The sequence below is a fragment of the Bubalus kerabau genome, chromosome 4 (assembly GCF_029407905.1).
Source record: "Bubalus kerabau isolate K-KA32 ecotype Philippines breed swamp buffalo chromosome 4, PCC_UOA_SB_1v2, whole genome shotgun sequence".
NCBI lineage: Eukaryota > Metazoa > Chordata > Mammalia > Artiodactyla > Bovidae > Bubalus > Bubalus kerabau.
In genome coordinates this window covers 152,142,249-152,157,225 of record NC_073627.1, presented here as the reverse complement: position 1 = coordinate 152,157,225, position 14,977 = coordinate 152,142,249, and the positions used below count along the sequence as shown (strand labels likewise).

At 40.1% G+C, this 14,977-nt stretch overlaps 1 protein-coding gene across 4 annotated transcripts in view; it reads right to left on the bottom strand.

Annotated features, from left to right (window-relative positions):
• The window catches only part of FAM120A (family with sequence similarity 120 member A), a 117,179-nt gene that overhangs the window by 84,974 nt on the left and 17,228 nt on the right, over window positions 1-14,977 (bottom strand). For all 4 annotated transcript variants that reach the window (XM_055579086.1, XM_055579087.1, XM_055579083.1 and 1 more), the window contains exons 2-3: window positions 6,963-7,209; window positions 3,670-3,752 (exon numbers count right to left, since the gene is read on the bottom strand). In XM_055579086.1, coding sequence (XP_055435061.1) covers window positions 3,670-3,752; window positions 6,963-7,209 — 330 coding nt within the window. The remainder of the gene's footprint in view (window positions 1-3,669; window positions 3,753-6,962; window positions 7,210-14,977) is intronic.

Sequence of the window (14,977 nt, the reverse complement as noted above, 5' to 3'; positions counted from 1 at the left end):
GCATGCCTACTCTAATGAGCACTATCCCTGATTAATAAGGCAGCACAAAACAGAATTCTGCTCCCTTCCTAACCTCTGTGGGGATCACCTCATGAACCAACTGCCTCAGCTGTTCATCACCAGCCACTCCAGGTTCTGCTTGTGCTTCTGAATCCTGAGCCCCAGCCACGCTCTCCTATTGGCCCAACCAGCACTGTGGATGGTCATGGCAAAATGTTGACAGGGATAAGATTATGACATTACACGTTAAGGGGGGAGTTGAATTTATTAGATAATAAGTTCATATAACACCAACCCTCTGTGAACAATAAACTAGTAGATATGAACTCAGTGAAACACTTCGGCAAAATAAAGTAGGAGAAAAGGAATGCTTGAAATCAGGGAAGCAAAATCAAGTATCCTTAAAAACTGTATACAACATACTCTGTTGAAAAGGAATAAAAATCATAAGAAAGTTTTATAATCAACAACTAACCAAATTTTCAAAAGATGTAGTTAGTTTTATTACTGGGAAAAAGAAGCAACTGAAAAAGCAGATGGGTACACACAATTCTGAACAGTAGTAACGTTCATGAGGGAAAAAACCATATTCAATATCCCACAGTCTAGTTACACAGAGTGAAGTCAGAAAGAGAAAAACAAATATCACATATTAATGCATATATATGAAATCTAGAAAAATGGCACTGATGAACCTATTTGCAAGGCAAAAATAGAGACACAGACATAGAGAACAGGCATGTGGACACAGTGGGGGAAGGAGCGGGCAGGAGGGATTGAGAGTAGCACTGAAACATATATGTTACCATCTGTAAAAGAGAGAGTGGGAAGTCACTGAGTTATACAGGGGGCTCGACATTGTGCTCTGTGACCGCCTAGAGGGATGGGATGGGATGGGGTCGCGGGTGGCTGGGAGGTTTGAGAGGGAGAAGACATATGTATGCTTATGGCTGATTCACGTTTTTGCATGGCAGAAGCTGACACAACATTATAAAGCAATACTCCAATTAAAAAGAAAAAAAAAAATCCCAGTTTTTGTTAAAATGATACTACACACAGAAACTATGTAAAAGGTCAAAACACAAAAGTTTTGCAATTTTTTAACTCAAAGCCAGACGTTTCACTTTTCATAATGTCCCTTTAAAAAATCCTACAACTTATCAAATCATTGAAAAATTATGTTGCACTGCTTCGCTATTATGCTAAAAAAATACCTAGCTAATATTTAAAATACACATGTTGATAGTGCAAAAAATTTGATTTTTTAAAAAACCCACAAGTGGATAGGAATCTGCTGCCAATGCAGAGGACATGGGTTTGATCTCTGGTTCGGGAAGATTCCACGTGCCCAAAGGCAACAAAGCCCATGTGCCACAACTACTGAGCCCACGAGCCTCAACTATTGAAGCCTATGCGCCTAGACCCTGTGCTCCACAGCAAGAGAGGCTACTGCAGCGAGAAGCCTGCGCACCGCAACGAAGAACAGCTCCCGCTCACCGCAACTAGAGAAAGCCTGTGCACAGCAATGAAGACCCAACACAGCCAAAAATATATGATTAATTTTAAAATACACACATACACAAACAATCCTACAAACGACTTCCAGAGAAAACAGAAAAATGTCAATGTGGACTTATATTAAATGACATTAATTTAGTTGATGTGATAACAGTAATATAATTAAGAGATTATCCTTATTTTTAGGTGGTGGTGTTGATATAAACCAAGATATTCCCAGGTGGCTCAGTGCTAAAGAACCTGCCTGCCAATTCAGAAGACGCTAGTTCAATCCTTGGGTCGGGAAGATCCCCTGGAGTAAGAAATGGCAACTCAATCCAGTATTCTTGTCTGGAAAATTTCATGGACAGAGGAGCCTGGCAGGCTACAGTCCACAGGGTCACAAATAGTTGGATACGATGGAGCAGTAGCAGCAGCAGATATAAACCAAAGTTTTCACAAATAAAGTGTTATGATGTCTGCAACTTACTTCCAAATAGTTGAGTTAAAAAACAAACACACAGATACAAATATACTTCACAGCAAACTGTTAACAACAGGTGAACCAAGGTGATGGATATATGAATAGATATTTTCTATTTAAACTTTTTATATATTTTTATTAACAAACTTAGGAAAAGTACGTGATAATGATGCTTGTGACCTATCAGTGGATTGAGTTGGTTTTCCAATAATGCTTCAGACAGTTCCTCACTTCTAACCTCTGACACACTAAATAAGGCAAGCTCAATTTAAACATATGTATACAGTCTGGGGATCCTGGGAGCCTCTCACTCACCCCTGCTACTCAAAACAATACAAACCTTGTAAAAAACAAGCTTTCATTTTGTATCAACTTTTAAAAGCATACTGTTTAATAAGCTAATGAGCATAAAACTTCTGAGACTACCTGATTTCAGACTCTACTTTTCTCATTCTGCAAGTCATTAATGGTATCACCAGGAGCTTGGAATCAAGTTTACAAATTGCAGTACTTTGTAAATGAAAACACACATGAAGAACATTCTGGCCAACAGCAAATAGAGAGCTGTTTTCCTTCAGGTGGGGAAAAAAAATAGGCAAAAGAAAACAAGTAATCTCAAACAAAAGGAGAAAAACTGACCTTCCAACAGAAGCTGAAAAGCCCCATACCAAGAACTGTTAGGATAAAAAGGAAAACATCAGGGCCCATCAATAAGAAATGGGAAAAAAAAGGGTTCTAGGCACCAAGGAACAAGATGAAAGAGGCAAGAGAGGAATGTCACCTGAACTTCCAAGTATCACAGTTTGCTGTAAGCTAAACACTGAAAATCCTATTTGGAGGACAATTCTGGCAATAGGAAAATACGCATTCAGAAACCACTCCATGCAACCTCCCCATTAGCACAAGGAACTGAGGCCCAGGCTGCCGGCCAGTCTAGGTTCAGAATTCCCAACTCCCTATGTAATCAGTGGCAGCTATGACCACAACACTGACAGCAGAGAACACCACACCAATTTACCCAGCAAAGGGAATTCGGAAAATCACAGGAAGCCGCTCACAAATACAAGTTCCCTAGTGACTCACAGCATTCCACTACTATGCTCACATCAAACTGTAAACCTCCCACTTTAGAAAAGCAAAGTTAAGTGCTTCTTCTTGGATGTTCATTACTTCCACAAACAGGAAGGGGAGAAAAATAAGAAAATGAATATCGACGAAACAGTACAAATAGACCATTTTTCTAATGAACTTGGGTCTCCTCAATCACTCAAAAAGCGTTAAAACTATAGATTTTTACAATATTAGAAAATCAGTAGGAAAATTATGAAATTTATCAAACTCTGCTAAGATATTGATCCATAACAGATGATATTATCTATTGAAAAAATAATATTTGTAAGAAAAGAAAATACGTAAAAGCTTTAGCTAAAAAATTTACACCTATCATGAAGAATTCATCTAAGGAAATTTTAAAAAACATTTACATATATTTCCCTAAAATATAGGTGCTGGGAACAATATAAGGTAGGTTCTTTGTTTTTTTTTAAGACAGCACAGATTCTGAAGTTAGGCAGAAGCATGATATTGCTAATTTTGTGGTGTATTTCCTTCTACAATAAAGAAACATTACTTAGATTATGAAAGTAAAAGGAAAAGCAACAAATGTTGGAAATAAAATGAATTTGTACCTTAAGTGAAGCTAGTGGATGTTCTGGACCAAGTAAACTCCAATGAAAGGAAGCCAGATCTTCATCAGGTAGAATGTGATTTCCTGAAATACAAACAGGGATACCACAAAAGCCATCACTGACACGGGGGAAACTTAATATCACTGCATGTTATAACCTGTAGATTATCTTTGTTAGTGTTAGACTTTGCAATATAACTCCTTAGGACCACCTCATTTAATACACCGCATAAAACTTCCACACAGACATTGAGAATATTTCTTCACCTTTTAACACAAAACATACAGCAGGCCAATCGCTTGAAGCTGCTTCAAGTACATTCCATTATAGGCTTAACAGCATTCAAACTGAATAAACTGCATAAAAACCTAAGTAACTCCCCAGCACAGTATTAAGGTCAATCTGACAATGCCAGATGCCAAATACCAATCTGATACAAATTTTCATGTGTTTATGAGAGACTATGGCTCAAACTGCATTCTGTGAAGTAGGTTCGACAGCAGATGCAGAATCTACACAGTTATAAAACCTAAGGTTAAGTGACAATGCTTGCAGTTTGTGACACGGATCAACACCCTCCTCCTCAAATTTCTAGCACCACCCACAAAATAGATGTACAAAGCACAGACTGCACTACCACCAAGAAGTTTCCGTCAGCTCTTTGCATATCACCAGGGCTATGTCACAGGTAAGAAGTGTATTCAGCTGAGGAACTACATTTTGGAGGGTAAACATTTTCCCTTCAATATAATGCTTGGATGCCTGATATACTAACATATTTGTTAGTTGTTTTGATACAATTTAAAAGCAATAATTTCCTAAATAATTCTGTGATTTGTATATTATGATTTAGTCACCTCCACACTAAGCAGATGCATTACTGAGCTGCTAGCAGAAGGCAAGATGAGCACGTCTCAGCATTGCTACTCCTAATACTCTAGACACAGACACGTGACACAGGCTTGCCGAACTCTCACGACATCCACGAGAGCAGAGCCAGGCCCAAACCGTCAATCACTGAGTTCTGTACTGCCTTCCTCTGCTCACAGACAGTCCAGAACATCACTGTGAAGTATAAAGCATCTGAGATTTGTTTTTGAAGCCACTATCTGAAAAAATATTAAGCCAATTCCAACATCAAGTATAGTCTGTTAAAACTTGGGCCACAGACTTAAATGAGTATTTCACTCAACTTTTCTAAAACAAAACATCTTATATTGCTATGCTTTCTATTACAAAAAGGAGAAATTATACTTTCTATTTTAAAAAAAGGAAAAATAATATTTCTCATATGAGGACACTGAAATTTTCACACAAAATCTAAACTAAAATGCTCTAAAAATGCTCACCCAATTAAGAGTTTATAATTCGCCTAAATTTTTTGAAGAAATTTCAAGCCTTAAATTAATTCATTACTAAATGATTCACAATGTTATTATTTTTCATTTCTTTTAATATTTCATAAACTATTAGTTGGTATTATCTCCCAAGAAATTTATTCAATGTTTCTTAAATAAGATAAACAAATGCCCTTCCCAGGGTAGCTAAGATATCCATATTCTAAAAGTATGCAATATTCCCATTCATTTAAAGTCAATTAACATGTCCAAGTCAATGGGTATAACATTTAAGCAAATATGAAACTTTTCATGTGTCCATCCACTTCATCACTTTTTAACATTTGAGGAAATATCCTTTTATATTTTAATATCTGAAAACATAAAAGTACTATATGCATTTAGAAATTAGGTTTTAATCCTCTGAACCCCAAGTCACAAGAGTTCAGTAAGAAAATGGACAGAAAATAGCCAAGTACTAACTTAAAGACATGTGTTTGAGATTGGATCCAAATAAAGACAACTTGTAAAATCAGAATTTTTTTTTTATTAATTTGTAGTTACACAATTTGAAATGTTATCACCAAATAACATATGAAAAATTATGGCTCCCTCACTATAATTTCTAGTTGTATAAAACTCTTTTGGAATGTTTATTGAAAAATCTGCTAATTAGAAATTTCTAAAAGAACCCACAATATAGTCCCCCTTGTAAGCACAACCAGATCCTGTTGCTAAAGCATTGCAGAATAAAAACTGAGAGAGTGCAGTAAGATCTCACTTTTTCTTAAGACCACACATCTCTCAAAGAGGGCCTGAGTACCCCCAAACAGCTCTCAATCTCATCACTGAAGTTCTTGGGTTTTACTCACAGAAGGGTTTTGCTCAGAACACACTTCACATTTTTAACAAACTCTCAGCAAACTAGAGCCAGATACTCAAGTAGCTAAGAGACATGAACATTCCAAGCACAAGAAAGGGAAGCTGACAGAAAAGACAGAAATAACTATAAACTACAGACATAAAGTGATAAATAAATGGATTACCTATTACCAAGTTGGACTTCCCTGGTGGCTTACCAAGTTACTTTAAAGAGAAAATTTATATATAAAATCTTAGTTAAAACAAGATTTCATCCCTTCTAGATATTCAGCATAAAGAATTCCTCCAAGGGAGTTTTTAAAGATATTTATACATTTATTTGGAGAAGGCAATGGCACCCCACTCCAGTACTCTTGCCTGGAAAATCCCATGGGCGGAGGAGCCTGGTAGGCTGCAGTCCATGGGGTCACTAAGAGTCAGACACGACTGAGCGACATCACTTTCACTTTTCACTTTCATGCATTGGAGAAGGAAATGGCAACCCACTCCAGTGTTCTTGCCTGGAGAATCCCAGGGACGGGGGAGCCTGGTGGGCTGCAGTCTGTGGGGTCACACAGAGTCAGACACGACTGAAGCGACTTAGCAGCATACATTTACTTAAGATGCAGCCTTTGGAAACAAAGGTAGGATAGTTTATTTCTGTTGTTTTCCTTTTAAAGTAGTGAGAATCCTGAAAACAAGGGGAACACAGAACAGTGCTAACTTCACAGCAAATTTTCTTCTGTAATTTGTGTCAAAGGTTTAAATGTTTTTCACAGTGAGAACGTATTAGCATTTGTGATTTTTAAATGTTATTTCCCCGAAACTTTAAGAGCGTTTTATCCCCAAAATTAGTTTATTGGCCTAGATGAAACAATACATAAACAAACATTAAGAACAAAAGAAGCACATACATTATCAGCAAAAAATAATGAGTAAAGAATGTTACTGAAGAGAAGCCCATTCCCTGGTTTTCTAAAATTTAAGACACAATCCAAAATATTCTAGCACTGAAATTAAAAAAAAAAAAAATCAGTATGTTCCTGATACACAGAACTTTTTCACAAAATGAGAGAGCTTTACACTGCCACTTACCTAACAGAGCAGCAAAGATAGGGAAGCGGTTTGGGTTCAGGTCCAGCTGCTTGGCAACCTCATGCATCAGGTACTGGCTCGTGGTGAGACTCTTCCCATTCCGGCTCAGTTTTAGGGCGTGGGCACTGAAGTAGTAGGGGATGTTGCACAGTGCATAATCAGAGTCGTATGCAACCAAGCCATGGAAGCCGTTTTCTCTGCAGAAACCGATCACTTCTTGATGATGGTCCTCAATGCTCTGTGCAACCTGTGCAAGTAAGAAGAGCACTTCATCAGAGGCCAGTACCACTGCAGCATGCGCTCAATATGCAGACATATTTGTACAGAATCTGCAACTGCCAGATATGGAAAATATGCAAGAGAGCCAAATAGTCAAAACTGCCATAATAAAGTATGAGGCGCATTACTCAAATAAGAATTTCAGTAAGAAATATCTCTGGTCAGTAACTTATGATCCCAACCATACTGCAGATTAATTTTCAATTCTTATCAAATTTGAAGATCACCCCATTTAAAAATATACAACACCAGGTGGCCCCTGTGACAGTATTTTGAAGGAAGGGGGTGGGGGGAGAAGGGGAAGACAGAGGAGGAAAATGAAGTGAGAAGGAAGGAGAGAAAGGGAGAAGTCAGACACTCTCAGTGAAACCAAAATAATTTCTTCAAAGAAGATCAGAGCAAATAGGTGAAATAATCAGAAGGATTTTCTAAACGAAAATAAAAGCCAAGTATTATCCATCACCTATTTGTCTACTAGTTAATATAGATCCTGAAGCATTGAACATATGGGACAATAAGAATGAACGTGTGTTCAGTTCAGTTCAGTCGTGTCTGACTCTTTGTGACCCCACTGACTGCAGCACGCCAGGCTTCCCTGTCCATCATCAATTCCTGGAGCTTGCTCAAACTCATTTTCATTGAGTTAGTGATGCCATCCAACCACGTCATCCTCTGTCGACCCCTTCTTCTCCTGCCTTCAATCTTTACCAGCATCAGGGTCTTTTCCAATGAGTCAGTTCTTCCCATCACGTGGCCAAAGTACTAGAGCTTCAGCTTCAGCATCAGTTCTTCCACTGAATATTCAGGACTGATTTTCTTTAGGACTGACTTGTTTGATCTCCTTGCAGTCCAAGGGACTCTCACGAGTCTCCTCCAACACCACAGTTCAAAAGCATCAATTCTTCAGCACTCAGCTTTCTTTATGGTCCAATTCTCACATTTCTTTGCTGACAAAGGTCCGTCTAGTCAAAGCTGTGGTTTTTCCAGTAGTCATGTATGGATGTGAGAGTACAGAAAACTATAATTAAAAAAATTCTAAAATTAGGCCAGCTGCATCTAGAAATGATAATCTTCGAGTCCATGCTCTCTACCTCAAATCACTTTATTATGTAGAATTTTATATTTACAGCAATGTCTTAAGGCATTTAAAAATCACCAGTGATTCCTATTTTCCAGACATCTTTAACATTAAGTCTGCACAATCTCCTAAGAGGTTTTTGAAATGAAAAGAGACTGTAAGTACCATTCCCTTGCTCCACCCCCCTCACAGATCTAGAAAAGGCAGCATGGTTCCTTGCTCCATAGAATCAGATATCCTGTAAAGGAGATTATGGTGACATAGTTGCTAAGTCACGTCCGGACTCTTTTTGACCCCATATCTAGCCTTTCAGGCTCCTCTGTCCGAGGGATTTCCCAGGCAAGAATATGGGAGTGGGTAGCCATTCTCTTCTCCAGGGAATCTTCCTGACCCAGGGATCAAACCTGTGTCTCCTCCTTAGGCAGGCAGATTCTTTACCACTGAGCCACCAGATGGGGCAGAATTAAAGGTATGAGTTGAGTCAGTGTATAATGTATGTTTTGCAAGAGAGTTTATTAACCTATTCTTCTGGGAAACTGAGGCTAAGAGCAGTTCAGAACCTACCTCTGCCCAGCTCTAGGACGAGAGCAGTCCAGAGACATCCTCTCTGAGCACCCTTTGTCTACATGTCTCACAGCATATTACCTCATTACCCTCATAATAACCCTGCAAGGGGAAAGGAGCCAGCCCTGTGTGGTCACTCAGAAGGGTGTTCAACAAGCAGGGGAAGAGCAAGTGTACTGGCTCAGACGTGAGTGTGGTATCTGCAGCCCCATCCTAGTGACCCAGGGATAAGCAGCAGGTGATGGAGTCACAGCAGGCGGGACAGGTCTATGGCAGGTTTTCAAGGAAGGCTACTGGCAATGCAAAACAACAGGCAATACATTTCCAGAGCTGCAAAGCACTCATACTCTTTGATCCTGGAGTAATCTTACTCCAGGAAATACAGCCTAAGAAACCAACCTATCAGATAAAAAAAATGCTGGGAGCATAAAAAGGATGAAGGTAGCCTTCTATGGGAAAAATAATATTAAGGAGCTAGGCAAAGACAGAAACTACACAATGTTGTGAAGAAACTTGAGAAAAGCTTGGAACAAAATATTAAACAAAACCATTTCAGAACACAATATTCTGTACATACAACCACAAAGGAATAAGCAAAAACTGACACGGTGGTTCAGGGTGGTGCAATTATGCTTTTTTAAAGAAAAAAACTTTTTTTCAAAGAAAAAGGCCACCTCTATGCCACTGCCCTGGGGTCAAATATTCCTCCTTTCATATCCATGGCTCACCAGACAAGGCATACAACTTGCTCATCTGTGTATCAAGGGTCTAGGTTGGTGCCTGGCATACAGTAAAAACTACTTAAGAAATGAAAAACTCTGGGGGTTCCAGTTCAGAGGCCCCCAGTCTTTAAATTATTTATAAAGGTTAATAGGATAAACTCTAATCAGTAGAAACCAACATCCATCAGAGCCTTATAGAGTGGTTTCATCTATCTGGAGAGAGTGGGATGTAGCACTTTTCAGAGTCATTTCCTTCTTCTACAGACCCTTTTCCAAACACAATTCCCTGTTCATTCTGAACACTTGATTTCAGACTGGCATTAAAAAGTGAGGTAAATGAACTATTAATAATTCACTGCAAGACTAATTTGCAAGTGATTAACAATATCTTCTTTTTTACTTTTTATTTTGTATTGGGCTATAGCCAATTAACAATGTTGTGACAGTTTCAGGTGAACAGTTAAGGGACTCAGTCATACATATACATGTATCCATTCTCCCCCAAACTCCTCTCCCATCCAGGCTGCCAGATAACATCAATCAGAGTTCCATGTGCTATACAGTAGGACCTCGTTGGTTATCCATTTTAAATACAGCAGTGTATACTGGTCCATCCCAAACTCCCTAAGTATCTTTTATCCCATCCTCCTCCTTTCCCCTGCAACCAAAAATTTGTTCTCTAAGTCTGTGAATCTGTTTCTGTTTTATAAGTTCATTTGATTAAATATCTTAATCCTCTCCCAAAGCACATCTAACATGAAACAAATAGTTGTCTGCTAGAATTAATCCCCTAAAACAAAAGATAAAGGAGCCTGCTCAGTCGTGTCCGACTCTTTGCAACCCCATAGACTGAAGCCCTTCAGGCTCCTCTATCCATAGAATTCTCTAGCCATTACCTTCTCAAGGGGATCTTCCCAACCCAGGGATCAAACCCAGGTCTCCTGCACTGCAGGAGAATTCTTTACCGTTTGGGCCACCGGGGAAGGCCAATTAATCTCCTAAAACAAAAGAAAAAGAAATCCCACCCTTAAGTAAACACAGACTTCAAATCTAAAGCAAGGTATATAACTGAATCACTTTGCCGTACACCAGAAACTAACACAACACTGTAAAGCAAGTGAAAGTCGCTCAGTCTTGTCTGACTCTTTGCCACCCCATGGACCATACAGTCCATGGAATTCTTCAGGCCAGAATACTGGAGTGGGTAGCCTATCCCTTCTCCAGCAGATCGTCCTGACCCAGGAACCAAACCAGGATCTCCTGCACTGCAGGCGGATTCTTTACCAACTGAGCTATCAGGGAAGCAAATCAACTGTACTTCAGTAAATAATAACAATAATAAAGCAAGGTCAAGCAATCTGTGCCCTTTGCTCATCTTTCATCCTGTTCATCTTTCCTATTCCAAGTACCGTGAGTGATGGGGAGGAAAACCAAAAAGTCCAAGTTCCAGTTCTGGCTTGATGCCCAACCTGTCTGGTGAGGAAGGTAAAATTCATGAATCTTCAAGGTTCTTTCATCTTCTAAAATTCTAGTATTCTTCCTTACTAGTTAACATCTATTATGTCTTTATCTGAGGAAAGGCTACATGTCATTAAGAGCCACAGGGTAACAGAAATGCAAACTTTCCTAGGGGCTCAGTGGTAAAGAATCTGCCTGCCAATGCAAAAATGCAGGTTTGATCACCAGGTCAGGAAGATCCCCTGGAGTAGGAAATAGCAACCCAATCCAGTATTCTAGACGGGATAATCCCATGGAAAGAGGAGCCCGGCAGGCTACAGTCCATGGGGTTGCAAAGGGTCAGACGTGACTGAGTACAGAACATTAAACATAAAATCCTTTTCAGTAAAGGAACAATGGAAGTATGGTCTAACAGTTACTCAATTAGGAAAATAAAAACCTCACAGAACACCTAAATGAAAGAGTCTGGTTGATGAATACAACATGACTCTACATTTGTACAAGCGCACATCATTGTACACCTCATACATAGAATAAACTTTAATATGCACAATGTAAAAAAAATTAGCCAGCAGTAAGGAACGCTAGGCCCGATGCAAACTGACAAATGTACTCAACTGTATTATAAACGGTCTGTCACAGCGGTGCCGGTGAACAACTCTGCAACCATTTTCACATGTGTCAGGTTGGGGTAAAGGGATAGGAGATGATCTGGGTATGTCCCTGTCAAAGAACGGGGTTACAAATGTGCAAAGGGAGGAGGCTAGCATGCTCCTGTGGTGTTGGGCTAGCCATGGAGAGATTCACAGATGACAACACAGTCACAGAAATCATCAGAGGTAAGCATGTGCACGTGGGCTGGTCTATAAACACACACATACATCTCCTATCTGTCAGCAGAGAGCCAAGAAGCAGTCACTCCAGGAGAAAACATCTATACTCCAATCGGGTTTCTAAATACCATTCTCCACTAAAAGGGACCAGAGCCTCTGGGAAAAAAGTGGGTAACGCCAGGGCAGAGAAGTCCAAGATGAGTCTGGAACATCTACCTTGTGGTGCAAGGAAGGAAGGTAGTGATCACAAAACAAAGGACAGGGTATGTCAGATCAGATCAGTTACTCAGTCGTGTCCGACTCTTTGCAACCCCATGAATCGCAGCACGCCAGGCCTCCCTGTCCATCACCAACTCCCAGAGTTCACTCAGACTCACGTCCATCGAGTCGGTGATGCCATCCAGCCATCTCATCCTCTGTCGTCCCCTTCTCCTCCTGCCCCCAATCCCTCCCAGCATCAGAGTCTTTTCCAATGAGTCAACTCTTCGCATGAGGTGGCCAAAGTACTGGAGATTCAGCTTTAGCATCATTCCTTCCAAAGAAATCCCAGGGCTGATCTCCTTCAGAATGGACTGGTTGGATCTCCTTGCAGTCCAAGGGACTCTCAAGAGTCTGCTCCAACATCACAGGTCAAAAGCATCAATTCTTCGGTGCTCAGCCTTCTTCACAGTCCAACTCTCACATCCATACATGACCACAGGAAAAACCATAGCCTTGACTAGACGAACCTTTGTTGGCAAAGCAATGTCTCTGCTTTTGAATATGCTATCTAGGTTGGTCATAACTTTCCTTCCAAGGAGTAAGTGTCTTTTAATTTCATGGCTGCAGTCACCATCTGTAGTGATTCTGGAGTCCAGAAAAATAAAGTCTGACACTGTTTCCACTGTTTCGCCATCTATTTCCCATGAAGTGATGGGACCGGATGCCATGATCTTCGTTTTCTGAATGTTGAGCTTTAAGCCAACTTTTTCACTCTCCACTTTCACTTTCATCAAGAGGCTTTTGAGTTCCTCTTCACTTTCTGCCATAAGGGTGGTGTCATCTGCATATCTGAGGTTATTGATATTTCTCCCGGCAATCTTGATTCCAGTTTGTGTTTCTTCCAGTCCAGCATTTCTCATGATACTGTACTCTGCATATAAGTTAAATAAACAGGGTGACAATATACAGCCTTGACGGCACACAAAAGCCCACCTGAAAGATGCCCAATGACCAAAGCTGAAACAATCTGTGCTACAAAACAAATAATGTAGTGCTGGGTATAACCAAAGTGCACAATGAACACATGAGTCGATACTGATACAAATACATGAAATAAAAGAGACAACTCTTCCCCCAGAAGAATTCAAATAGTAATGTAAAACCCCTTCCCAACAGGTGCCATTTAACCCCCACCCCTCCCTTGAATGTATGCTGCACTTTAGGACAGCCTCCAAAGAACCAAACCAGCAAAGGGGACAACAGACGTGACACCGAGCAGATGCCTGTAAATACCACTGTACAGGCACTGCGTCCCTGCAGCATTCTCCCCAGATCACAAGAACACATCGGACAGCTCAAACTGCAGGCCAGCCTACAAAATGCCTGATCAATTCTCCCGAAGTGTTGAGGTAACACAGAGACTAGCAGAAGCCAGAGGTCACTAAGGGAGACAAGATGCCTAAAGGCAACAGCAAATCCAAAATGGATACGGGTGGAAAATGGAAGATATCTGAATGAAATACATAATGCAGTTAATGGTACACTTGTTGTTGTTCAGCCACTCAGTCATGTCTGACTCTTTGTGACCTCATGAACTGTAGCACGCCAGGCTTCCCTGTCCTTCTCCATTTCCCAGCGTTTGCTCAAACTCATGTCCATTGAGTTGATGATGCCATCTAACCATCTCCTCCTCTGTTGCCCTCTTCTCCTGCCCTCAATCTTTGCCAGCATCGGGGTCTTTTCCAATCAGTTGGCTCTTCACGTCAGGTGGCCAAAGTATTAGAGCTTCTGCATCAGGCCTTCCAAAGAATATTTAAGGTTGATTTCCTTTAAGATTGACTGGTTTGATCTCCTTGCAGTCCAAGGGGCTCTCAAGTTTCTTCTCCAGCACCACAATAAGAAAGCATCAATTCTTCAGTGCTCAGCCTTGATGGTCCAACTCTCACATCCATACATGACTACTGGAAAAACCATAGCTTTGACTATACAGACCTTTGTTGGCAAAGTGATATCTCTGATTTTTAATACACTGTCTAGGTCTGTCACAGCTTTTCTTCCAAGGAACAAGCATCTTTTAACTTCATGGCTGCAGTGACCATCCACAGTGATTTTTGAGCCCAAGAAAATAAAATCTGCCACTGTTTCTACTTTTTCCCCATCTATTTGCCATGAAGGGATGGGACCAGATGCCATGATCTTGGTTTTTTGAATGTTGAGTTTTAAGCCAGCTTTCTCACTCTTCTCTTTCACCCTCATCAAGACGGTCTTTAGTTCCTTTTTGCCTTCTGCCATTAGCAATGGTATCATCTGCATATCTGAGGTACCAATGCTAATTTTTTTAGTTTTAATACTTTTAAACTATTAACTAGGATGTTAACATGTATGGAAGCTGAGTGAAGGACATTTAGGAACTCTCTGTACCATTTTTGCAACTCTTCTATAAACCAAAATTATTCCCAAGTAAGTTTATTTTTAAAAGGAAAAAAAAAGTCTGCAAGACACTGTGAGACTGTTTTAAACTATTTCATCAGGGGAACAAAGCACTGAACGGCATGAAAGGCAAAGTCTCCAAGAGTCTATCATATGAAAACATAACTCTGGGTCTCCAGACAGTCCAACTGAGGGAGGTAGGAAAGCCCAATGCAGATGGCATAAACCTATGAATGGATGGATAAAATCCAACAACCAAGAATACCTGTAAGAGGTCCAGTGAACAACTCTTCAAGACTCACAGCAAAGAGCCTGGTAAAGAATCTGGGGCAGAGAATTGGATGGGATGAAAAGAAGACTCAATGCAAGGTGTGGGTGAAGATAGGAAAATGCCTGGGTTGTATCAAAACAAAGCCTGAGAGGCAGTTATTTAATTAAAAATAAAAATTA